This window comes from Pagrus pagrus (assembly GCF_965226575.1).
Source record: "Pagrus pagrus genome assembly, chromosome: 19".
In the NCBI taxonomy this organism is placed as follows: Eukaryota; Metazoa; Chordata; class Actinopteri; order Spariformes; family Sparidae; genus Pagrus; species Pagrus pagrus.
Window position 1 is genome coordinate 2,360,009 of NC_140203.1, and position 24,455 is coordinate 2,384,463.

The following is a 24,455-nucleotide window of genomic DNA, read 5'->3' on the forward strand; positions in this document are numbered from 1 at the left end:
ATAAGATAAAATAAAAAATAAGACTAAAATAGAGAAATATAAAAGGTACTGAGGTAGTTTTGAATGTCCATATAAATACTAGGGGGTTTAATGTCTAAACAAACAAACTCTCTTTGTTTTCATGACTGAATAAACTGAATAGACAAACTGACCTTAAAGAACAACACAATTTATACTGTTTTAGTTTGTTTATGTGTGGCGAGTAATATGTGTGTAGGATAGGAGTAAATAGGAGTAAATGTGTGTGTCGGCTGATATAAAGGTACATGATGTTGCTGAGTTCTCATGAATGTTGTAAATAACACAGTTCCCCTTTAACGTGTAGGAAACAGGTGGAGTCACCCTTTAACTGAAGATGCGCCTCGCTTCGAACAGCGCTTGGTGACACGGCCGGCGCATGCGCAGCGGCTCGCTCCCCTCGCGCGGCTGACCGCTGGTGACCTCAGCTTCTGCAGCACAACTTGGACGGGCTCGGCACACGCGCGCACGCACGCACACCGATAACGGCAGGCGCGGCGGAGAGATGGCCGGCATGTTCGGGAAGATCTTCGTGGGCATCTACGTGGAGATCAAGCGGAGCGACGGTGCGTAGCTAGCTCCACACACACACAGACAGACACACACACACACACACGGACACACACACGGACACACACCGCTCTCCATCCGGCGGGGCTCGGCTAACGTTTACCGCTCTCCATCCGGACCCGCCGGCCGGCCGGAGAGCGGCTAACGGTGCCGCTCACCGCTAAGCTAGCAAGCGGCTACGTCAACGGTTTTTTAACCGGGGCTGTCGGGTTGAACCTCCCGCTGAGTGGAGCGGTGAAACCAGCAGAAACGGTGTTTTCTGTCGACTGACAGTCGGGGGGAGACACACGCCGGACAGCCGCCGCACAGGTGGACGGACCCGCCCGCCTGTCAGCCCGCTCCCCCTCCTCCCCCCTGAGCTGTCCGGACAAAAATGACACCTGCCCCCGCCGGGCTCCGTCCGCTCCTCCGCGCCTCCGCATCATGGCTGAAGCCCTCCAGAGCTGCACTGCATCATCCGGCAGTGGCCTGTGAATCACGGGCTGACGGATGGCTGCACGCAGGGGGGCCTCTCCCCTCCTCAGACTGCAGCTCGTCTCGCTGCCCCCCACAAATAACCTGATTTTACCACTGAGACGTGTTTGTGTGTAAAGTCTCACTGGCTGCTCATAAACCAGTTGACACCCAGTGAATGCAGCTCTTCAAGTTGTGTGTGAGGCAGTGAATGAAAGTCTGATCATCCATCATGAGCCACACCCTTTAGCATCTCAGCATCCTTATTTAGGGTTAAACTGGGACTGCAGGTGTCTGAGGTGTTGGCTGTTGATGTCGTGGTTTTGGTCTGAATTACATTTTCTGAAAATGATGCGACCGTTTGAGGTGTTCGGCTCATAAGATGTGTTCATGTCTGCCTCTGTGATTTAAAGCAGCACATACACCAATCAGCCACAGCGTTAAAACCCAGGGGATACACACAAATAGAAACCACGGAGACTGAATTTATTTATTTGCAGTGAAAATGAAGCTCTTTATGTCATTATTTCGACAGCAGTTTATTCAAGTGCTGTTCTTAGGTACAATTTTCAAGTACTTCACTTCAGTATTTTCATTTTCTGCTCCTCTCCGCTACATTTATTTGTTACCTTTAGTTACTAGTTACTTTGCAGGTTCAAGTTATTCAGTGTTTATAGAGAGCTGAAGTCTCGGCCTCTCTGGTGGACCTCCTCGGACCTTGGTTCTGAAACAAACTGAACAGTAGTCAGTGGAGAGAGACAAGTACATGTTTCATCCTGTTTGAATCGTGTCATGAATCACACAGATGATGTTTGTCAATTTAAAAGATCATTTTTTAAGATAATACAGTCTCAGTTTGTCGTAATTATTAGTAGTAATTGTTTTAAACTGCTCATCGTCTCATCGACACAACATGGAGCTGACTGGGCTCAGAAAAGGTCGTAAAAAAGATGAAAATCACAATAAATCTGCTCATATTGACGACTGCAGTTCTGTGAAAGGAGAGTTGAAAAGTCAGTGATACTGGAACAATCATAAAATGCTGAATAATCATCCCTCCCCTGTTAAAACCACCTGCTTAATATTGTGCATGTTCCTCTGGTGCTGCCAGAACAGCTCTGATCTGTCGAGTCATGGTCCAAAGAGCTCCTGTGGTTTTCTAGCACCGGGATGTTTGTAGTGGGTCCTTTGGGTCCTGTTTCCGGGGGTGGTGCCTCCATGGATCGGACTTGTTTCAGCACGTCCCACAGATGGTCAGCTGGATTGGGATCTGGGATATTTGGAGGACTGGTCCACGTCTTGGGCTCTTTGTTTTGTTCCTCGAGCCTTTCCTGAGCAGTTTTTGTGGTGTGTCGGGGCTCATCGTCCTGCTGAGGGGGCGACCGCCATGAGGAGGTGTACTCGGTCTGCAGCGGTGTTAGGATAGGGGGTGCGTGTCAAGTTCATCCACATGAAGGCCGCTGCCCATCGTTTCCCAGCAGATTAATGCAATGTAACAAGATGATCAATGTTACTCACATCACCTGTCGGTGGTTTGAATGTTGTGGCGGATCGGTGTTTATTAGGGGTCGACTGAAATGTTTTTTTCAGGGCCGATACGGATTTTTAGTAATTGTTAGTTATTAGTTACCACAGGCTGAAGACATTTACACATTTTGTTCTACGACAAAGTTTACAGAAAACCTTTATAGTAACTGTGCAGTAAGACGCTCAGTGGTGGTGACGTTTAAGTCATGTGACCGTGATGTCGTCTGTTTGTAGCCTAACATTAGCTTTTTACTGCTAGATATTTCATTTACGCTTCAGAAATCACCGAAGCGGTGTCCATCCGTGGAGATTATCTCGCTTTTTGTGGAGGGAACCGGGGCAGAGCTAACTTCCGGGTTAGCCTACAAAAAGACGTCATCCCTGCAGCACTCTATAGGCGTTGACAGAACAGGCCGAGCATCTCTCTACATCCTCCCTCTCTCTCTCTCTCTCTGCAGGACGGATTCACCAGGCGATGGTCACATCACTGCATGAGGACAATGAGAGTGTGACGGTGGAGTGGATCGAGAACGGAGACACCAAAGGGAAAGAGGTACAGCTGACCCGTTCAGCCTCTCGCTTCCTGTCCACCTGAATGTTTCTCTGCTCTCATCATTCATGTTAAACAAATCCTGTCGTGAATTACTCCCCGTCTCTTCAGTGTGTCTGGAAAGTGATATGAGTCACTGAGACACAGTGGAATTAACTTGCATTCAAACACATTCGTCCTGTAAATAGAGAAAGCTTTATTTGTGCTCATAGCGCAGAGGTTAGCTTCTATTTAAAAGTCATTTATAAACGTCTCCTGCTGAAGCTGCCTCAAAATGTTTCATCTCTCGTTCATCAGGAGGAAATACTGAACTCAGGGACCGTCCCCTACTTTGCACCATCAAAATGGAATAAAATTAAACGTGAATAATATCATAATATTCTGAGCATGTATTGTGAAGCATTATATATCTCGACATTTTGAAATCTGCTCAAAAGCACTTCATAAATGCTAGATCAATGCATAAAATGTGTGAATATCCACCGATGTATTGATATTTGAATTGTTCTACTCCGTTCATTATGTCTGACCTGTAAAACTTGGAATTGAAATGTATAAAAACGGTGCACTCTTAATTATTTTTCTCCACTTCGTGTGTTAGTTTTCAAAATTAGAAGAAGAAACATTATAGACACAAAAGTACAGGGGGAAAACAATGCACCTTTTTAAGTTGTCAGTTTGATTCTTGTAAAGTCCCTCAGCCTAAACAGCCGGGGTTAAATCCTGTTAACAAAATAAGATAAGTCATACTCTAAATTTAGACTGCAAACCTCTAGGGCTTGTGGGAAATGATGTTTGTTATATGGCCACTAAAACACATAAAACTAGGATTGTCCAGGATATTAGATCATTTAAAAAAAAAAACTTCTGCCTTAAACATATGAAGCAAACCACATTACATACTGCTGCTCTGTGTCGAGGTTGGATTTATAACACTTATAACAATTATTACTAACATCAATGAGATTTTGAACTGGTCTTGAATATTGATATTTTTCAAGGTATTATATCAAAGTTAGAAATTCCAGTATTGTGACAACAGTGTTAAACTACTGATGCACGACACGTTTTCCCAATAATGGAAAATGTACAATTACAGCTGATAATAGAGCCGATAATACAAAAAAAGCCAAATTGCTTTTGCTGACCTACCAAGTGCAGCATCTCCACACTGTAGGTGGCAGTGTGCAGCTTTAACGTCCGTTTGTGAGCAGCAAATAAACAGAGAAACAGGAGAATCCTTGATGTCGAGCTGCTGCACCTGTGTAGAGCCACACGTCGTCTGGTGTGGATGTTTTTAACAAGAAGAAGCCGGAGAGGAGGGAAACGTCTTCAGGTTTAACAACAGATCTTCTCACAGCTGTGGATTATTAGACCAGCCATCTTTGCTCGCTACATCTGAGCCTTTCTAACGGTCAGGTGTGAACGAACCACAGGTTAGCCATCAGCCATGAGAGGCAGGTGATTATCGGCGTTATCCCTGTTTGAAACGGACGCTACTGTTTCACTTCAGTTCTCTTTTGTAAAAGTGTATCTAAATCTCATTGAGATCACCTGATTTAACAAATGTTATAATATAATATTCTGTGTCTTGTTTCTGCCGCAGATCGATCTGGAAAGCGTCTTTGCTCTGAATCCAGATGTTGCTCCTGACGAGGAGATCCCACAGAGTCCTGAAGCTCCGCCCTCCAACGTCCCCAAAACCAGCAAACTCCCCAAGGTCTGCTCCTCACCTGTTGTTCCACCAAAGATCAATGATCGGGACACTCTCAGAGATTATTCATGATTCCTGATCTGAAGTTTTTGCTCAACGTCAGCTCATTTATCCAAGTCATGTGTTTTGTGTTGACTTTGTTGTCGAGGGTGTAGGTTTGGGTTTAATGTGCACTGTTGTGTACTCTTTATTTTTTATATTTTCAAACACAAATGCCTTGACTCTGTCGTGTTTATTCAATTCATTCAGTATTTGTTTGGTTAACTTCAACCGTTAGATCAAGTGTCATTTCATTTTGATGCTCTCCACGCTGGTTTTAGTATTTTACAGTTTGTGGTGCCCAGACTGTTTTGGGTGCTGCACTTAATCCCAGTGGTGGCAGTGAAAACCCTGGTTACAGTCCTGTTTGTGTTTTTATTCTCAGACCAAACGGATTACAGCAATACCCAAGGCTGAGAATGCTCCACGGGAGAACAGAGGTACTTTTTTTAATCACCTTTGAAAGATATGAGTTTTTTTCTCAGCTTGACTTGAGGGATTCATAACAAAACTATCAAAACAGTGACCAATTAATTTTGTTGATTGTCGTATAGATCAACTAATAGTTTCAGCTCTGTAGCTGAAACCACATCTGTCTGCATGCACAGAAAGCGGTGGAGGTAAATAGGAGAATAGTTTGTCTCTTGTTTGTTCTGGAGCTGAAGATTCTGTTGGCCTGTGTTCTCCTCAGCTGCAGCGGTGGGAACCACCCGAGCCCGTCCCAGCCAGCACACCCAACCCTCAGAGCCTCCTCCACCAGCCATCCCTCCCCAGTCTGCCCTCAACCAGTCCCTGCTGCAGCAGCAGAACGGTAACACATCTGGATCATACGTGTCAGAGGTCACGCGAGTCCTCACGCCTTTTGTCATCTCTGATGAGGTCGTTTCCGTGTGTGTGTTGTTATTTTCTGGCGGAGGGTGATGTCATGCTCCCTCACAGCTGTGAGTGTGAGGGCGTCAAAGGCTCTTTCACAGTCGCTCGCTCAGCTTGGCGTCTGCACTCCGACTCATACTACAGCATTTGTTTTAGCCGTCAGCTGTGGCGGTGGGAATTAGCATAAGTGTACAACGCTGTGGAAAAAAACACAACACGTGGAAATCTGCAGAATCACTTCTGAGGATGAAATCTTCCATATTTTTACTGTCCACATATCACACCACATTGTGCCATGATGACACACACACACACACACATAGTGTAAATAATCCCCAATAAATGCACTAATTCCTCTGTTTTACCATTGTTTGTTAAAACTACACTGACCAGCTGTTATTTTTTAGCGTGTTATTAAATAAAAACTGTATATTTGTGAACCGTTTAATGGTCTTAGGTCTGCAGACAGTGTAGGGAAGTGAAACAAAGATTAACACGAGCATTATCCCCAATTAATCTGGTTGTTAATTGTGATTATTCTTGCTCCGTCTTTCCAGCACGGAGGAAATCCAACTGTGTGAAGGAGGTGGAGAAACTGCAGGAGAAACGAGAGAAGAGGCGACTTCAGCAACAGGAGCTCAGAGAGAAGAGGGCACAGGTGAGGAGCACACACACACACACACACACACACACACCAGGATTGGCTTCAAAGTTGTTTTTTGCATCATCCTCATACGTGCACGTCGTTAACTGAGATTTATTTCAGGAGGTGGACGTCAACATGCCAAACTATGAAATCATGTGTATGATCCGAGACTTCAGAGCCAGTCTGGACTACAGGCCGCTGACCAGCAATGACCTGGTGAGTCTGGTTCAGAGCCACGTTTGCTGATTTAGTGTAAAGTACTTAAATCATTGAAGTACCTCCCAAATCTGTATAACAATAAAATGCATAGTGGTAAAAAATGTGCAGCAGTTCTGTGGACTACGAAACTTCACCTGACTTTCCATCAGCATCAACATCAGTATCAACTTTTCCTTTAACGACACATATTGAACAGCACATTTTGTCTGTTGATGTTTCAGATCGAGGAGCACAGGATATGTGTATGTGTGCGTGCACGTCCCCTCAATAAAAAAGGTGAGAGTCTCTTTATTCAGTCTTTGAATTCAAACAGAACAAAGCAAATTTTCACCTTGAGTCATTCGCACAAATTTGACCAGCGGTGTAGTCTGTTTTTATTCTGCCCCAGAAAACTACTGTGCAGCTTCATTACAGACATTAGGGTTAAAAACGAACAACACGTCGACACCTGAATAATTGGTCACCGGGCAGATACACCTGTGCATCCTCGTTCAAAGCTCCTCCGGTAGCCTCCTCTCTCCTTGAGATGCATTCTAGGAATTGAGACATGCTCAAATTTCTCGTCATGATAAAATATATTGGACTCTTCTTCACATCAGATCACGCTGCCTCAAGAAAATCAGACTCTGGTCTTTTGTCTTGGCTCTTCGTTGACTTTGTGTTCAGCCTGTCTGTTCTGTCTGAAATGCTGTTTTCTTTGACGCATATGGTTGCACGTGCAAACAATGTGAATAAATGTCTTCTCTGTGTCTCTTCAGAGTTGACGGTGAAGGATTTGGACGTGATCACCATTCCCAGTAAGGACGTGGTGATGGTCCATGAGCCCAAGCAGAAAGTCGACCTGACGCGCTACCTGGAGAACCAAACGTTCCGATTCGACTACGCCTTCGACGAGAACTCCACCAATGAAATGGTTTACAGGTGATGTGTTTTTTTATGGAGGTTCAGTTTATTAATGTGTTTTTTTTCTTTTTTATGGGATAATTATTTTTTATGGGATAATCATCTGCCTGCTAACAGTAGCTCTTGTGCTCGCAGGTTCACTGCTCAGCCGCTGGTTGAGACCATTTTCGAGAGGGGGATGGCGACCTGCTTTGCGTACGGACAAACTGGAAGTGGAAAAACACATGTGAGTGTTTTCAACCGGAGAAGAGTTTTTGTTTCTGTGCCCTCCTCCTGGTTTAACTCGTGTCTCTGTTTTCAGACGATGGGAGGAGACTTTTCAGGAAAGAACCAGGACTGCTCTAAAGGGATCTATGCACTGTCTGGTTAGTTTCTCCCTCATCTCTCCATCTTCACTGCTGGTTTGCTCCATTCAGGTGTGATTCAGGTGTCTCTTTTTCTTTCCTCGTGCAGCCAGAGACGTCTTTCTCATGATAAAGAAGCCAAATTACAAGAAGTTGGACCTCCAGATCTTTGCCACATTTTTTGAGATTTACAGCGGGAAGGTTGGTGTCTTTTTTAAATGATTAGTTATCATTTTATGATTCATGTTATAATTTTGTATCTAAATCTAATCGACTGAAATGAGGCACAATATTGATCATCACAATCAAAAGACAGGTTTGTGATTCTCCCAGTGTTTTTTCCTCTCCACCCCGCCAACTTGTGCATGTCTGAGGAAGGAAAACAAAAAACACTTCACAGACGGCACAGCAGCTAGCTTACTGTTAGCGTCGGAGATCCTTAATTGATTTGTTTGGGAAGAGGGTTTACTCTGGACAGATTTGAGAAAAACAAAATACTTTTTTAACTCTGGAAACTTTATTTTTGGTGAATATAATTTGAACTTGTCTAACCCTAAACTGCAAAAAGACACCAGGAGACACCAGCAGCTCCACACTTCCTGAACAACTCTGTAGTCGCACTCTGAAGTCAAAGTAGTTTTAGTCCTAGTTTATCTTTCTATCTGTATGTGTTCACTGCATGTTGCAGCATTGAGAGACATGACAGACGTCCTGACAGGGCTGATGTGTTTGTATTCAAAGGTGTTCGACCTGCTCAACCGTAAAGCCAAGTTACGGGTCCTGGAGGACGGGAAGCAGCAGGTGCAGGTGGTGGGGCTGCAGGAGAAGGAGGTGAAGTGCACAGAGGACGTCCTCAAACTCATTGAAGTGGGAAACAGCTGCAGGTAAAACAGCAGCCCGAGCAGCAGTTTGAGACAAGCTGAATTAATGTTTTAGGGTCGTTTCTTACCAGCTCACCCAGAATCAGAACTTTCCAGTTCATGTCGAGGATTTTCTTTAAAAAAGTCATGAAAAAACTTCTGTTGAATTCATGGGGCCACGTAACATCCTACAGTTGTCTGATCTAAATCTTCTCTCCTGTGTTTATGACTTGACAACTGGTGGGAAAAATTTTTGCTAAGGATAATTTTTGTTAGCTCCTTAATTTTTTCCATCTGTGAAAACGTGAAAAAAAACTTTCAGAGGGAATTTTTTTTTTTTTTCTTGTTAATTTTTTTTTTTTATCTGGGAACTGGTGGGAAAAATTTTTTTGCCAGGATAATCTTTCAAAATTCACTTTTTTTCCATCTGTGAGAAGTGTGGGGGAAAAAAACAGGATAAAACTGTTGCTTTTTTTTCCCTTTTATTTTTCTGTCTGTGAAAACATGAAAAAAATGTTTCAAAAGGTTGTTTTCTTTTATTATTACTTTTTTCTTTTCTACACAGAAAAAAATATCCTCAAGAAAAAAAGAAAAAAAAATATCTGAGAAAAATCATCTTCCACTGAGAATTTTGTTTTCTCCTGAGAAAAAACTAATTTCACTCAGTTTCACACATTAATATTTTTTTCTCTCTCTTGAAATATTTTCTCCTGAGAAAAAATACATTTCACTTAGTTTCACACGTGAAAATAGTTTTTCCCTGCTGAATGTTTTTTCCCCATGTTTTGATGGATGGGGGGAAAAAGAGGCTTACGAAGAAGAAAAAAAAAGGTTTTTTTTGTTTTTTTTTTGCTTGGTTCCACAAATTGAGTTAAAAATTTCTTCTGAGAAAAGTAATTTTTCCATCTGTTCTATTTCCAAACTGAGCTATGCACATGAAAAAAAAGAGATTTCACTCGGTTCCACAAATGGGGAAAAATAATTTCACCTGAGAAAAATTTAATCTACAAACATTTTTTTTTTAAAAATCATGTTTTTTTTTTTTCATTTATTTTTGTCTCCTGAAAAATTTCCTCCTGATAAAAAAACTAATTTCACTCAGTTTCACATCACAAATTTTTTTTTCTCTCCTGAATGCTTCCCCGCCACGTTTTCACAGATGGAAAACAAATTAAACAGGCTTACAAAGATTATCCTGGCAAAACGTTTTTCCGCTTGTGCCACGTGTAAAGTTAATTTTTTATTTTTTTTGTGGGAAAAAAACAGCATAATCCTTCAAAGTTCCTTATGAAAGATTATGACAAAAAATTATTCAGATGAAAATTTGATTGTGTGAAACCAAGGTAAATTATTTTTTTTTTTTGGTCGGGGAAAAAACAGGATAAAAAGTTCCTTTTTTCCATCTGCGAAAAGGTGAAATCCTTTTTTTTTGTCAAACCGAGCAAATTCATTTATTTATTTATTTATTTATTTTCAGGAGAAAGGAAAAAATGTTGCAGGGAAAAAATAATCTTCTCCTGAGAATCTTTTTCTTTTTTTCGCCACGTTTCAATGATGAAAAAAAATTTAAGAAGCTTACAAAGATTATCCTGGCAAAACTTTTTTCCCACATGTTTCATGTTTAAAGTAAATTTTTTGTCATGAGAATTTTTTTTAATTTTTTCGTCCGGTACCTGGTGGGGAAAAAAAACAGCTTAATCCTTCCCTAAAGTTTCTTTTTTCCATCTGCGAAAACTTATTTTTTTCTTCTTCTAAACCAAGCAAATTTTATTTTATTTATTTCAGGACAGAAAAAAACAATTTCCTCCAGAAAGACAATGCTGGGCTACACACATGAATGTTTTTCACTCAGTTCCACACAGAGAAGAAAAACAAGTTTCACAGTAAAAAAAAAACAAAAAACATTTTCATGTTTTTTTCATTTACTTTTTTCTCCTTTTTTTGTGTAAACCAAGTTAGGTTTTTTTTTTTTTTTAATCTGATTTTTTTGGGTCTGGGAACTGGTGGGAAAAACAGGATACATTTTCAAAGTTCTGTTTCTTCCATCTTTTTTTCCACCGGATCTCAAGTCATAAACACAGGAGAGAAAATAATTTAGATCAGACTTAGATTGACAGATAAAAAACACTGGCTTCTGTAAGAATCTGTCATTTTCAAAAGTCAGTAACTAGAAAAGTTAAAAGTAGAACTTGATGATGTCCTTCCATGACATGAACTGGTAGAAGAAGTACTTTATTAATCCCTTTAAAGAGAAGTTCAGGGTTTCTTTGGTGCGTTGATATGAGAATAGAAAGAATAAGCATTGTGGTGTTTTTTCCTCCGTCCCTGCGTCTCCTTCAGGACTTCTGGTCAGACCTCGGCGAACGCTCACTCCTCTCGGAGCCACGCCGTGTTCCAGATCATTCTGCGTCGGCGGGGGAAGATGCACGGAAAGTTCTCCCTCATCGACCTGGCGGGGAACGAGAGAGGGGCGGACACGTCCAGCGCTGACCGCCAGACTCGCCTCGAAGGAGCTGAGATCAACAAGAGCCTGCTGGCACTAAAGGTCCTCTCCTCAGTATTTAAGATAACCTGCAGCCTCACTGGACCGACTGACAGACAAACAGTTTTGTTTACCATAATACCTGGAAGCTACTGCACTCAGCCACTGTGCAGTAATGACTGACATTAAAAAGCATCATGGTAGATTATTCAGAGCTTCTGAGATGGCTCAGCAACAGGAGGTGGACAGAACTGCAGTTATTGAACGTATATTTGTTTAACAATCATTATGCCACATAAAAAAACAGTTGAAGTTATTTAGTGAACCTCTACATTAGTTCACCCTTTACTGGTCCAATTTGAGACCATTTCATCAAAAATTGATCACTGTTAGAGCTGCAACGATCGATTAATCAACTACTATTATCCACAAACTATTTTGATAATTAAGATAATATAATAAGATTTTTCCAGCATTAACGAGCCGTTTATTAACAAATTGTTCCCGTCTTTCTGCAGGAGTGTATTCGAGCTCTGGGCCGAAACAAACCTCACACTCCGTTCAGAGCGAGCAAGTTAACCCAAGTGCTGCGGGACTCCTTCATAGGAGAAAACTCCAGAACATGCATGGTGAGATGGAGACGGATCTGTGTGTGTTCCTGCACCTCCTGCGGACAGAAACATTCACATAACGCTGATCTAACTCTCTGATGTTCCCCTGCACAGATCGCGACCATCTCTCCTGGAATGGCGTCATGTGAAAACACCCTGAACACGCTGAGATACGCCAACAGGTAAAACAGATTATACTGACAGTCGAAGAGTCGCGACTCACCTTTAGTTTAATGTTAAAAAACAGTTGATGCAAAAATCCCACGAAGTGCTGCAATTTAGATTTCAAGGTGTCATTTTAATACTAATAGCAGAAATATTTATTTTTTCCATAAGTGAAGACACAAGCTGTTCTCAGGACCCTCAGAGAATTTATTTGTTTGTGACTGTACAACATCATTGGTATTTCTCTCAGATGAACATAAACACACATCTCTACCTGCAGGAACATTAACATCCTCACTTCCACATGAAACTTTAAAGAAGAAATCAAATTGAGTTCATAGTGTTTTCTTTTGTGTCCTGGCAGCCGTTGATCCATTAATCAGCTGATCACATCACTTACACTTTGATTCATATCAGATCAAAACACCTCGTCACACATTTTACTTGTTAATGAGAGTTTGTCTTGATTCATTGTTGCTACCTGTACAACACTTTTTAGTTTAAAAGGTGCAAAATGTAAGAATTTAAGTGTAAACATTTAAAAATAAAGTTATCAACACAATGTGAAGCTTTGCTGCCCCCTGTTTGTTGGTAGGATGAATTTAATGGATCTTTACACCGTTTTAGAAAAACATTGTAAAAATGATGGAAAATGAGAATCATGTGGGGTTTTATTGTATCAAGCTGCAAAAAGACTGTAGCAGGACGTGATCGAGTTCATATCACACGTGCAGCATAACACGATCCTCTCCTGTCTCCTCTTCTTCTTCTTCTTCCTCTTCTTCTGTGGTTTTGTGTCTCTGTCCCGTCATGTCTCCAGAGTGAAGGAGTTCGGGATAAGTCCTTCAGACATCCCCTTCTCTCAGAGCGGGGGCGGAGGAGGGCGCTCTGAGCTCTCTCCTACTTATGAGTACGATCACTTTATCCAACGTCTCACAACAACCATCACATCACTTTTTTTCCCTTTAATCACTTTCTGTTTCCCCCGTGTCATTGCTTTCTGCTTTATTTTCCTCCACCATCCATTTTGTTCTGTGTTGACCTGCTTTTATTGTTTCCAGGCTTGATGTACTGCATGGACTCGGTCTGTTTTGCTTGTTGCATCTCTGGCATGCTGAGCTTTTTCCACCAGCAACACGTCTGCATGTACGCACGTATCTGCCAGCCAGCATCCGTGTTGTTGTCTGACGAGCAGCGCTGATGTGTTGTCAGGGTGAAGGAGCTCACCGTGGACCCTGCAGCAGCCCTGGACAGCCATCAGGGAGGACACGTCACCCAGCTGGAGGTGCTGGAGGCTCAGTGGGGAGTCGGGAGCTCTCCACAAAGAGACGACCTGAAGCTGCTCTGCGAACAGAATGTAAGACAGACTCAGCTACTCGTTCACTCAGGTCGATGTGGGTTTGATTTATCAGTTAAAGGAGAAACAAAACACAACTCATATTTCTGCTTGTTGTAATCATACCACCTTTTTCAAAACCCTATTGACATGTAACAACTGTAATCGCTACAAATCTAGTGTTAGTGGACAGAACTGTGAATTTTGTCCAGTATGAACAGGAGGAATTATTGCATACCTGACGTGTTTAAAGATGATTTGGATGGAGGGATTTTAATGTGCCAACAGCAGTCTTCATGTTTTCGAGCTACAGACTGACAGTAAAACCACCGTGTTTGTGTTCTCGGCAGGAGGAGGAAGTTTCCCCGCAGCTCTTCACTTTCCACGAAGCCGTCTCTCAGCTGGTGGAGATGGAGGAGCAGGTTCTGGAGGACCACAGGGCCGTCTTCCAGGTACAGCACAGCCTGCATTTTAAAAACAGCAGCGGTTCATAAATTCACTGACAGCAAATCACACCACTGGTCTCATAGCTCTGATGAAGCTGAGCCAATCACAGGGAAGCAGGACAACAACTCAACAAACAAAGAGAGTCAGTTTACAGTATGAAGAGGGGAAAAGGTCCACAGAGGCAGGAAGTTGTTGTGCAGGATGAGTGGATCAGTTACAGGACTTTAACAACCTTTTTTCCTCCATGTCTAGTGTGCTAGTGTTTCACTATCAGAAGCAACATCTAATTTATCAGTTTGACATATTGGTGATGTGTGAATGCCCTCTAGTGGACAGATCGTATAACAACCACACGCTGCTGCTGGCATTAGAAATGAATAAGCCGACTGTGTGTATACAGTGTAGAGGTACATGAGAAACATTCGTAATGGTCTAAATTTGAATTTTAAAAATAAATTAAATTCAAATGGGATTTTAGACAAAGATTGAGACTTCTTGATTTAAGAAAATATCATAATTTGCGTTAAAAATAAATAAATTGAGTTTCGGTTTCATGTTCGACACGAACAACAGCAAAAACAAAAAAATGACCTGAAGTTAAAACGAGGCGTGAGGTCTCCTGTAGGTTCAATCTTGAGGTTCAGGTTTGCTAGTTTATCCAAAAAGTGAGTTTTTAGGGAGTCCAGGTCGTGTGTTTGTTTTAAATAGTGCAGTGAAGACAGAAAATCAATAGAATAATTTTATGCATCGTATCGTCATGTAACATTTCTTTGTTTTTATTGGATCGTTGTCAACTGATTGGATGCTTTGTCCTGTCTTTTTTTCTTCGCATTTTTCTAAACTACGTTAGCTTGCGTCATCTTTTTTTAAATTTATCTATCTAAACTTTTTAAAGGGAAGGGAGGTCAATGATATAAGCCTGTGGCCTCTGACACATCTTATTTTTACCCTTTTTATTTGTGTGCAAATAATCAAAATAATTGTTTGTTTCTTGATATGTTATGTCAACACTTCTACTGTATCTCACTTTATAAATAACCACAATAAAATAACTGATTTAAAAAATAAAACAAACACCTAAAAGTTACAAAGAGGATCACGATGCGCAGGAATTTAAAGATCAGGAAACTGTCTGGTGGTAGCACTCTCACAGAAACAAATCCCAATGAATTAATTTCTTTCACAGTTTAGTTCTCAGTTTATTCCTGTTGTCTTCATCAGTCTCACATTATAAAGTGTGACCAGCACAGACGGTGTTAAAGTGCAGTCTGTCCCTACAGGAGTCGATCCGCTGGCTGGAGGATGAGAAGGTGCTGCTGGAGATGACGGAGGAGGTCGACTACGATGTCGAGTCGTTTGCGACTCAGCTGGAACAAATCCTGGACCAGAAGATCGACATTCTCACGGAGCTGAGAGGTAAAGATCAGCTGTACTAAATCTGTCAGACACAAAGCCTTTTTATTTTCATCAAACAGGGGGTTTTTGGGGGTTTTGGACTGTTGGTTGAACAAAAGAAGAAATTTGAAGACGTCACTTTGGGTTCTGGAAAATTGGGACGAGCATTCTTCACAATTTTACGGCAATTGAAACTTGCATATATTTGCATTTTGTCTCAGATTTTCTGAAAATTCAGGTAAAAATTGCTCGACATTTGGAGTCTGCGTATTATTTTAACTTTACGCTGGTTTCTCTCTCTCAAACTACAAAATCTCCTCCCCCACATTGATGGAAAGTCAGGTGAAGTCTCGTAGTCCACAAAAACTTCTGGAGCTTCACAGCAAAACAACTGAAGCAGCTGGGGTACAGAAGCCCGGAGGGGAAAGTGAGAATTTTATATTTCTGGTGCTCCATTTTCTAAGCTCTGAAATTGAAACAAAGGAAAAAATAAATAATAATAATAATAATTCAGGAGAATATTTTTTTCATGTGTCGAACAGAGTGGCAAAAAATTTTCACAAGAATTTTTTCCCCTGTGTGAAACCCAGTGAAAAAAAAAATTCACATGGTTCGACACATGAAAAAAAAAAAGATTTGAAAAGACGCCCTATTTTTATGAAAAGTTGATTTTTGAGTGTCACTCCTGACGCTTTGTGGTGGCGAAAATCAACTTTTCTTGCAGCTGCTAAGCTAAAAGCGACAGCGCACCCCGTCTGAAGTTGGTGCACGATCTCAACTGTACGTCAAAGGTGTAAATAACATCTTTTCAAATCACTTCAGGATCTCGGAGCTTCTAGAGACGTGGATTACACCGGACAAGCTGTAAGGAGCCATTTAATGTTTTGTTTCTCCAGCTCCTTCAGTTGTTTAGCCGAATGCTGCGACTCTGTTTTGTGGTGAAGCTCCAGAAATGTTTTGTGGACTACGAAACTTCATGTTTAGAAAACTGACTGGATTTTCATTTTTGGGCGAACTATTCCTTTAACATAAAAGTTGCTTCTTTAACAGACGGATGAAGTCGGCCATGTTGAGTATTTAATGTCTGACAGCGGCTTCAGAGCTGTTGAACTCGAGTGTTTCTGTCGAGTCGTCGTCACCTGTGCCGTTCTCTCTTCTTTCAGATAAAGTCAAGTCTTTCCGCTCTGCCCTCCAGGAGGAGGAACAAGCCAGCCAACAGATCACCCCGAAGAGGCCTCGTGCACTATAGACACACACAAACAGATAACAGATATTTCACTGTAATGTTGACTTGAGAAAGGTGAAGACCTGCCGCTGAGGAGGTCGCTGTTGACGAACGAGCTGATCGAGCTCAGCTGTGATTTAACGACTTACTGTCTCTCTGTGCGTTTCTCCTCAACCTCTTTGCTGTACAGGCTGCCGTCGCTTCCCATCATGCATCCGTCCACCTGTGAAACCAAAGAGCAGACCGTCTTTGCTCTTCCATCCTCCTGTGAAGTGTGTCGACAAGGTTTTGTATGTGTGATCAGTCACAAGTGCTCCATTTTAAACAAAAAATAAAAAAAAGGTGAATATTTATTTGTTTTAAATACACTTTTATAGGGTCAATCACAGCTTCTCTTCACTTTGGCCAATTTTATAAACAACTTTTTGCCATTTTGTGCAATATTTGGAGGGTTTTCTTCCTGTTCTTCCCTTTGTTTCAGCTCGGGGGCAAACAGGGCAGCTTGTGTGTAAAATGAGCCAATGTGTGTTTGTGTTGATACTGTATGTAATATATGTTTGACTGAGAGGAAGCTTAAACAAATCTAATCATGCATTACATGAATTGACCTGAAGGGGGCGCTGTAATCAAAGACAAAGCAGCTGATACCGCGTGTCCCATGCAACAATTAAAGAAGCAGTCATTTTTAATTTGCCAAAATAAAGAAAAGTTACTTCTTGTTGCTGTACTTGTTTTTATTTATTCACTTAAATATTATTTAAATTGTTATGATTATGATGCCTGTGGCACTTTACACTTAATGAGGGCTCATAAACTCAGGTTTTAAATGATTTAAGTTAATATTTCTTTAATAATTTGTGGGAACTTTAGTGTCGCCGTAAAATGTTTTTAAGTTCTGACACTTTATTTTTCACAATTCTGACTTTTTTCTCAGAGTTACATTACAATACACATACACAATTATAATGAAATTTAGCTCTGAGGGACAATAAAATCCATGATGTGAACTGGGAGGGCTGAGGTGAGTTAGTTTTTGGTACACAATCAAACAGGAAGAAACACTGCATGCGTTGGGGACTATTTTCAGCTGTGGAGTAATACACAGTTACCAGGAGGAATCTGCAAAGACTGCAGAATATCTGAAATGTATAAAAAAAAGTATATGTATTGTGATCAAAACAGCAATTACAAGTCCACGTTTGTGTTTAAGAGGGAAATTGACACACAAATGGGGTAAGAAATTGGTGCGATGCAGCTCTTTAAAGGGCGACTCCACCAATGTTCCACATTAAAGTGTGTTTACAGGTGAGAACTACTGAAAATGTGAAAAAGTCCGATAACAAGCAGCTTCCTCTGGAGCCACAACAGGCTTGATACTACTTTATTCACATTTGCAGTAGCTCTCCCCAACACCTGTAGACACACTTTAATGTGGAACATTGGTGGAGTCGCCCTTTAAGAGAAGCCAAACAAAGTCTCGTTATACCTGGGTGTGACGATAATAAAGATCTGAAATCACATTTAACAATTTCTGCTCCAAATTATCTGAAAGAATGAGAGAACTTGAAGTTCTGTAAAATGCTTCATGGTGGAGCGTTGATGATGAGTTCAGGAGTCTCTCAGCCTGAGGAATGAAGCTGTATCTTTCTCCAGATGGCCTAAGTTGCATTGTGGGTAATGTAGGCACCGTGTTTTGCAAAGGAATATGAGTGCGGGGAATAAACAAGGTGATATCTCTTCTTCTGCTGTATCCATTTTGATCGTTTGTTTTTAAACTGTCCATAATGAGTCCCAACAGCTTTCCAAAACCTGCCTACATTACCCACAATGCCACTGATGTGTTATCTATCTATTTTTGCAAAAATATTTTTAGAAGATAATGGCTTTTTTTATTCAATAGCTTCCATGTCATGTGACCCAGTGACTCCAAACCAATGCCGAATTGTATTACTAAATGGGACAAATAAAACATCTCATTTGACTGTTTCTTTTACTTTAAATGGCTATTTATTATTAAAATGAAGCATATATTATCAATAGCTTTGTCTTCATTCACTACCACAAAGTTTTCAGAAATAAGGTCACATGAGGGAAACCGGAAGAAGGCGTGACACCAGCTCTCTATGAAACTCAAAGTTTTTTTCTCTACTTAATTTTTATCTTGTGTTTTGTACATATATTTATTTGTATTCTCATTGTTTGATGTCCTTAAGTAGCTTTATATTTGTTTTGTATGTGTTACTATTCGGTGTACCTGAAATCTTTGTAAACGATTCATGTTTCAATAAAAAGAAACAAAAGAAAAGAAGGAAATCGTTCATCGCAGTCTTAGCTAATAACTTGTCTGATGATTTTTGTTTCAAAACATATGATAATAAACATTAACACATAAATGATTGTTCTCAACTTCAGAAGCAGCTGATCTGGTTCATTCTCGTCCGTCTGGATTCACAGTTCACTAATAACTTGTCTGATGAGTTTTGTTTCAACACGTCTGAAGCTTGAAATGCTGCTTTGACTCAGGATGAGATTCTGAAGCTCAACTGTTTTGTCACGAATGCTTCAAAGTAGATCATTAACTGTGTGAGACAACTATTATACAGCAGCTTGAATCTTTATGAGAGTTTAGTTTGATAACTCGCTGCTGTCAGTCAGCTGTTTTTAACCAGGAAAAGGAAAGTGACCAGAATCAGAGGAAGAGTCAGAGAAATATCAGCAAAGCCTCTGGACTAAAAACTTTGATGTTTTCAAATGTGGAGCAGGTTTTAACTGAGGCTTCGTTGTAAAAGAGGAAACACAGTTCAGATCCACAGAGCGGCTCCTCGTCCTGGAGCGAGTCAAAGGTTGATGACCGCTCACTTATCTTGTTTGCTCAAATAACTTCAGTCATCGATAGGTGAATCTCAGACAGTCGTTGTCACTGAGAGGTGAAATGGCGCAGAAAGCAGTTCAGCTGGACCGAGAGACTTTCTCTTGTCCGATCTGTTTTGATCTACTGAAGGATCCGGTGACTACTCCCTGTGGACACAGCTACTGCAAGAACTGCATTGAAGATCACTGGGACACAGAGGATGAGAGGAGGATCCACAGCTGCCCTCAGTGCAGGAAGAGCTTCACACCGAGGCCTGAGCTGCTGACAAACACCATGTTAGCAGTTTTAGTGGAGGAGCTGAAGAAGACTGGACTCCAAGCTGCTCCTGCTGATCACTGCTATGCTGGACCTGAAGATGTGGCCTGTGATTTCTGCACTGGGAGAAAACGCAAAGCCCTCAGGTCCTGTTTGTTCTGTCTGGTTTCTTACTGTGACAAACACCTCCAGCCTCATTATGATGTGGCTCCATTAAAGAAACACAAGCTGGTGGAGCCGTCAGAGAAGCTCCAGGAGAACATCTGCTCTCGTCACGATGAGGTGATGAAGATGTTCTGCCGTACTGATCAGCAGTGTATCTGTTATCTCTGCTCTGTGGAGGAACATAAAGGCCACGACACAGTGACAGCTGCAGCAGAGAGGACTGAGAGGCAGAGAGAGCTGGAGGAGAGTCGACAAAACATCCAGCAGAGAATCCAGGACAGAGAGGAAGATGTGAAGGTGCTTCAACAGGAGGTGGAGGCCATCAATGGCTCTGCTGATGAAGCAGTGGAGCACAGTGAGAAGATCTTCACCCAGCTGATCCGTCTCATGGAGAAAAGACGCTCTGATGTGAAGCAGCAGGTCAGATCCCAGCAGGAAACTGAAGTGAGTCGAGTCAAAGAGCTTCAGGAGAAGCTGGAGCAGGAGATCACTGAGCTGAAGAGGAAAGACGCTGAGCTGAAGAAGCTCTCACACACAGAGGATCACACCCAGTTTCTACACAACTACCACTCACTGTCAAAACTCAGTGAGTCTACACACTCATCCAGCATCAATATCCGTCCTCTGAAGTACTTTGAGGATGTGACAGCAGCTGTGTCAGAGGTCAGAGACAAACTACAGGACGTCCTGAGAGAGACATGGACAAACATCTCACTGACAGTGACTCAAGTGGATGTTTTACTGTCACAACCAGAGAACATGACCAGAGCTGACTTCTTAAGATATTCATGTGACATCACACTGGATCCAAACACAGCACACAGACGTCTGTTATTATCTAAGAGGAACAGAAAAGCAACATACATGAGACAACAGTCTTATTCTAGACACCCAGACAGATTCACTGTCTATCTTCAGGTCCTGAGTAGAGAGAGTCTGACTGGACGTTGTTACTGGGAGGTGGAGAGGAGAGGAGGAGTAGTCGGTGTAGCAGTCGCATACAAGAATATCAGCAGAGCAGAGAGGTCACATGACTGTGGATTTGGATCCAATGACAAATCTTGGAGGTTAGATTGTTACACAGACAACTTTTGGTACAACAAAGTCAAAACTCCCGTCTCAGGTCCTCTGTCCTCCAGAGTTGGAGTGTACCTGGATCACAGTGCAGGTATTCTGTCCTTCTACAGCGTCTCTGAAACCATCACTCTCCTCCACAGAGTCCAGACCACATTCACTCAGCCTCTCTGTGCTGGACTTCATGTTTCTGACTCTGCTGAGTTTTGTAAACTCAGATAGACAGAAGTCATTTCAGGGTCAGTGGGTTAAATTCTGTGTTTCATTTCTTCACACTTGTTGTGTTTCCATCATTGTTGCTGAGAGCTGATTGTTGTGGCGTTTCTTCACTGCGCACAGATCACCTGTCAATCAAACATGATGGGCGGTACTTTGACGTCTTCTTGTTGTTCTGTAAATGTTGGACTTTCTTCAGGCGGCGCTCCTTCCTGTGTCTGTTCAGCCACGGAGGCTCTCGCTGCTCATGATGACTTCAGTTTACATGATCATAATCAATAAGGAGATGCTTCATTATTTGCTTGTACATAGCTGAGATTCTGCTCCAACACACTGATTGTGTTGATCAAGTCAATCTGTTCATGAAATCATTGAACAAGAGTGGTTTAACAGACTTTACTGATGGACGTTTGAACAAACTGAAGCTTTAAATCATCAATAAACAAACACGAACAAGGTCTTTTCTTCTCGTCTTCATTCAGGGTTTCATACAGAGCTGACGGAGAACATGTCAAACTAATATGAGAGAATAACTGAGGCAGTTTTCCTCCTGAAATAACACAAAGTTCAGAGTTCATGTTCAGAGCTGAAGAGCGTTTGTCAGTCAGTCTCTGTCCTTTCAGCTTTCCTCTCTAAAACAGCTTCATCACAGAGAAATGAGTTTTGATCTTTTCACAAGAAACATTTAGTTTGTGCTCAGAGTCAATGAACAGGATTAATTACTTAGACTTAAAAAACTGGAATTAATGTTGGTGTTGAAGATTGTTAAAAAGACATTGAATTGTAATAATCATTAAAAAAAAACCTTTTCCTGAATATATGCAGCAGGATTACCACTTTGTTTTCATGTTTAGTGTGCTAATGTTTCACGATCAGAAGCAACGTCTAACATGTCAGTTTAAAGTATTGGTGATGTGTGAATGCCCTCTAGTGGACAGGACGTGTAACAACCACACGCTGCTGCTGCCATTAGAAGTGAATGAGCCCACTGTGTGTATACAGTGTAGAGGTACATAACACACATTTCATTAATTTCCATAGTCAAAATTCTAATATGAAAAATAAATGAAATTCAAATGGGATTTCAGGGAAAGACTGAGACTACTTGGTTTAAGATTTATTGTGATATTCATCTTTTTTAATAACTTTTCTGAGCCACCAAGGTGAAGTTAGTTCAAACAAATGCTGAATTGTAATTGCGACAAAGACAACACACCTCTTTTTATTCATTTTACTGTTTCTTTTATATGAATATTATGAAGTTCAGATTTTATTTTCAATAGCTTCCATGTCATGTGACCCAGTGACTGCAAACAAATGCCGAATTGTATTACTAAACTGGACAAATAAAACACTTCTCACTTTATTTTCATTTGACTGTTTCTTTTATTTTATATGAATATTTATTATTAAAATTCAGCTTTTATTTTCAATAGCTTTGTCTTCATTCACTACCACACATACTTTTTCAGAAATGAGGTCACATGAGGGAAACCGGAAGAAGGCGTGACGTCAGCTCTTTGAAACTCAAAGTTTTTTTTCTATTTAATTTTCATCTTGTGTTTTGTACATTTATTTATTTGTATTCTCTTTGTTTGATGTCCTTAAGTAGCTTTATATTTGTTTTGTATGTGCTACTATTTGGTGAACCTGAAATCTTTGTAAACGATTTATGTTTCAATGAAAAGTAAAGAAACAAAGAAAAAACTGATTATTATATCTGGTTCATTCTCGTCCTTCTGGATTCACAGTTCACTAATAACTTGTCTGATGAGTTTTGTTTCAACACGTCTGAAGCTTGAAATGCTGTTTTGTCACAAGTGCTTCAAAGTAGATCATTAACTGTGTGAGACAACTATTTTACAGCAGCTTGAATCTTTATGAGAGTTCAGTTTGATAACTCGCTGCTGTCAGTCAGCTGTTTTTAACCAGGAAAAGAAAAGTGAACAGCATCAGAGGAAGAGTTAGAGAAATATCAGCAAAGCCTGAGGAGCCAAGAAACATTTTACAACTAAAAACTTTGATGTTTTCAAATGTGGAGCAGGTTTTAACTGAGGCTTCGTTGTAAAAGAGGAAACACAGTTCAGATTCACAGAGCGGCTCCTCGTCCTGGAGCGAGTCAAAGGTTGATGACCGCTCCCTCTTCTCTCTGATCGCTTATCTTGTTTCCTCAAAATAACTTCAGTCATCAGGAAGTGAAGCTCAGACAGTCGTCACTGAGAGGTGAAATGGAGCAGAAAGCAGTTTAGCTGGACCGAGAAACAATTTTTTTCTTCTTTAGTGGAGGAGCTGAAGAAGACTGGATGATGAGATACTGAAGATTTTCTGCCATACTGATCAGCAGTGTATCTGTATTTTGTGCTCCATGGATGAACAAAAAGGCCACGACACAGTGTCAGCTGCAGCAGAGAGGACTGAGAGGCAGAGAGAGCTGGAGGGGAGTCGACAAAACATCCAGCAGAGAATCCAGGACAGAGAGGAAGATGTGAAGGTGCTTCAACAGGAGGTGGAGGCCATCAATGACTCTGCTTTAGCGACTGAAGTGGATGTTTTACTGTCACAACCAGAGAACATGACCAGAGCTGACTTCTTAAGATATTCATGTGAAATCACACTGGATCCAAACACAGCACACAGACAGCTATTATTATCTGAGGAGAACAGAAAAGCAACATTAAAGAGTAAACGACGGTCTTATTCTGATCAACCAGACATATTCACTTGGTGGCGTCAGGTCCTGAGTAGAGAGAGTCTGACTGGACTTTGTTACTGGGAGGTGGAGTGGAGAGGAGGAGCTGGTGTAGCAGTCGCATACAAGAATATCAGCAGAGCAGGAGACTCAGAGGAATGTAGATTTGGATTCAATGACAAATCTTGGATGTTATGTTGTTTCACAGACAGTTATGTGTTTTATCACAACAATGTCCAAACTCCCGTCTCAGGTCCTGAGTCCTCCAGAGTTGGAGTGTACCTGGATCACAGTGCAGGTATTCTGTCCTTCTACAGCGTCTCTGAAACCATGACTCTCCTCCACAGAGTCCAGACCACATTCACTCAGCCTCTCTATGCTGGACTTCGGCTTAGCTGGTCTTATGGAGACTCTGCTGAGTTTTGTGAACTCAAATAGACAGAAGTCATTTCAGGGTCAGTGGGTTAAATTCTGTGTTTCATTTCTTCACACTTGTTGTATTTCCATCATTGTTGCTGTGAGCTGATTGTTGTGGCGTTTCTTCACTGCGCACAGATCACCTGTCAATCAAACATGATGGGCGGTACTTTGACGTCTTCTTGTTGTTCTGTAAATGTTGGACTTTCTTCAGGCAGCGCTCCTTCCTGTGTCTGTTCAGCCACGGAGGCTCTCGCTGCTCATGATGACTTCAGTTTACATGATCATAATCAACAAGGAGATGCTTCATTATTTGCTTGTACATAGCTGAGATTCTGCTCCAACACACTGATTGTGTTGATCAAGTCAATCTGTTCATGAAATCATTGA

The 24,455-nt window shown here is 41.3% G+C and overlaps 2 protein-coding genes and 1 long non-coding RNA gene across 5 annotated transcripts; 2 read left to right on the plus strand and 1 right to left on the minus strand.

Moving 5' to 3' along the window:
- Positions 1-393: 393 nt before the first annotated feature.
- Positions 394-17,095, plus strand: LOC311275473 (kinesin-like protein KIF2A). 3 transcript variants are annotated; one of them, XM_084384061.1, is made up of 21 exons: positions 394-584; positions 3,027-3,121; positions 4,725-4,838; positions 5,257-5,311; positions 5,563-5,682; positions 6,302-6,402; positions 6,511-6,606; positions 6,831-6,885; positions 7,368-7,530; positions 7,648-7,738; positions 7,814-7,877; positions 7,966-8,057; positions 8,598-8,740; positions 11,057-11,261; positions 11,717-11,827; positions 11,924-11,991; positions 12,795-12,911; positions 13,187-13,331; positions 13,661-13,762; positions 15,038-15,173; positions 16,316-17,095. In XM_084384061.1, the coding sequence occupies exons 1-21, from the start codon at positions 524-526 to the stop codon at positions 16,399-16,401; spliced, it is 2,220 nt and encodes a 739-aa protein (XP_084240187.1). In that variant the 5' UTR covers positions 394-523; the 3' UTR covers positions 16,402-17,095. The 3 variants fall into 3 exon arrangements, with proteins under 3 accessions (XP_084240187.1, XP_084240185.1, XP_084240186.1); XM_084384059.1 differs by having other exon boundaries at positions 395-584; positions 12,795-12,884; XM_084384060.1 differs by lacking the exon at positions 12,795-12,911 and having other exon boundaries at positions 396-584.
- LOC311275481 lies at positions 15,184-16,617 on the minus strand. The gene is made up of 3 exons (XR_014624872.1): positions 16,527-16,617; positions 16,292-16,395; positions 15,184-15,618 (listed from the first exon to the last, which is right to left on the minus strand). It is a non-coding gene; the product is annotated as an uncharacterized lncRNA (long non-coding RNA).
- A 2,212-nt stretch (positions 17,096-19,307) lies between the features above and the next one.
- Positions 19,308-24,096, plus strand: LOC311275476 (tripartite motif-containing protein 16-like). Its single transcript, XM_084384064.1, has 2 exons — positions 19,308-20,587; positions 23,694-24,096. Exons 1-2 carry the CDS (start codon positions 19,310-19,312, stop codon positions 24,084-24,086), a joined length of 1,671 nt encoding a protein of 556 aa, XP_084240190.1. The 5' UTR covers positions 19,308-19,309; the 3' UTR covers positions 24,087-24,096.
- Positions 24,097-24,455: the final 359 nt, after the last annotated feature.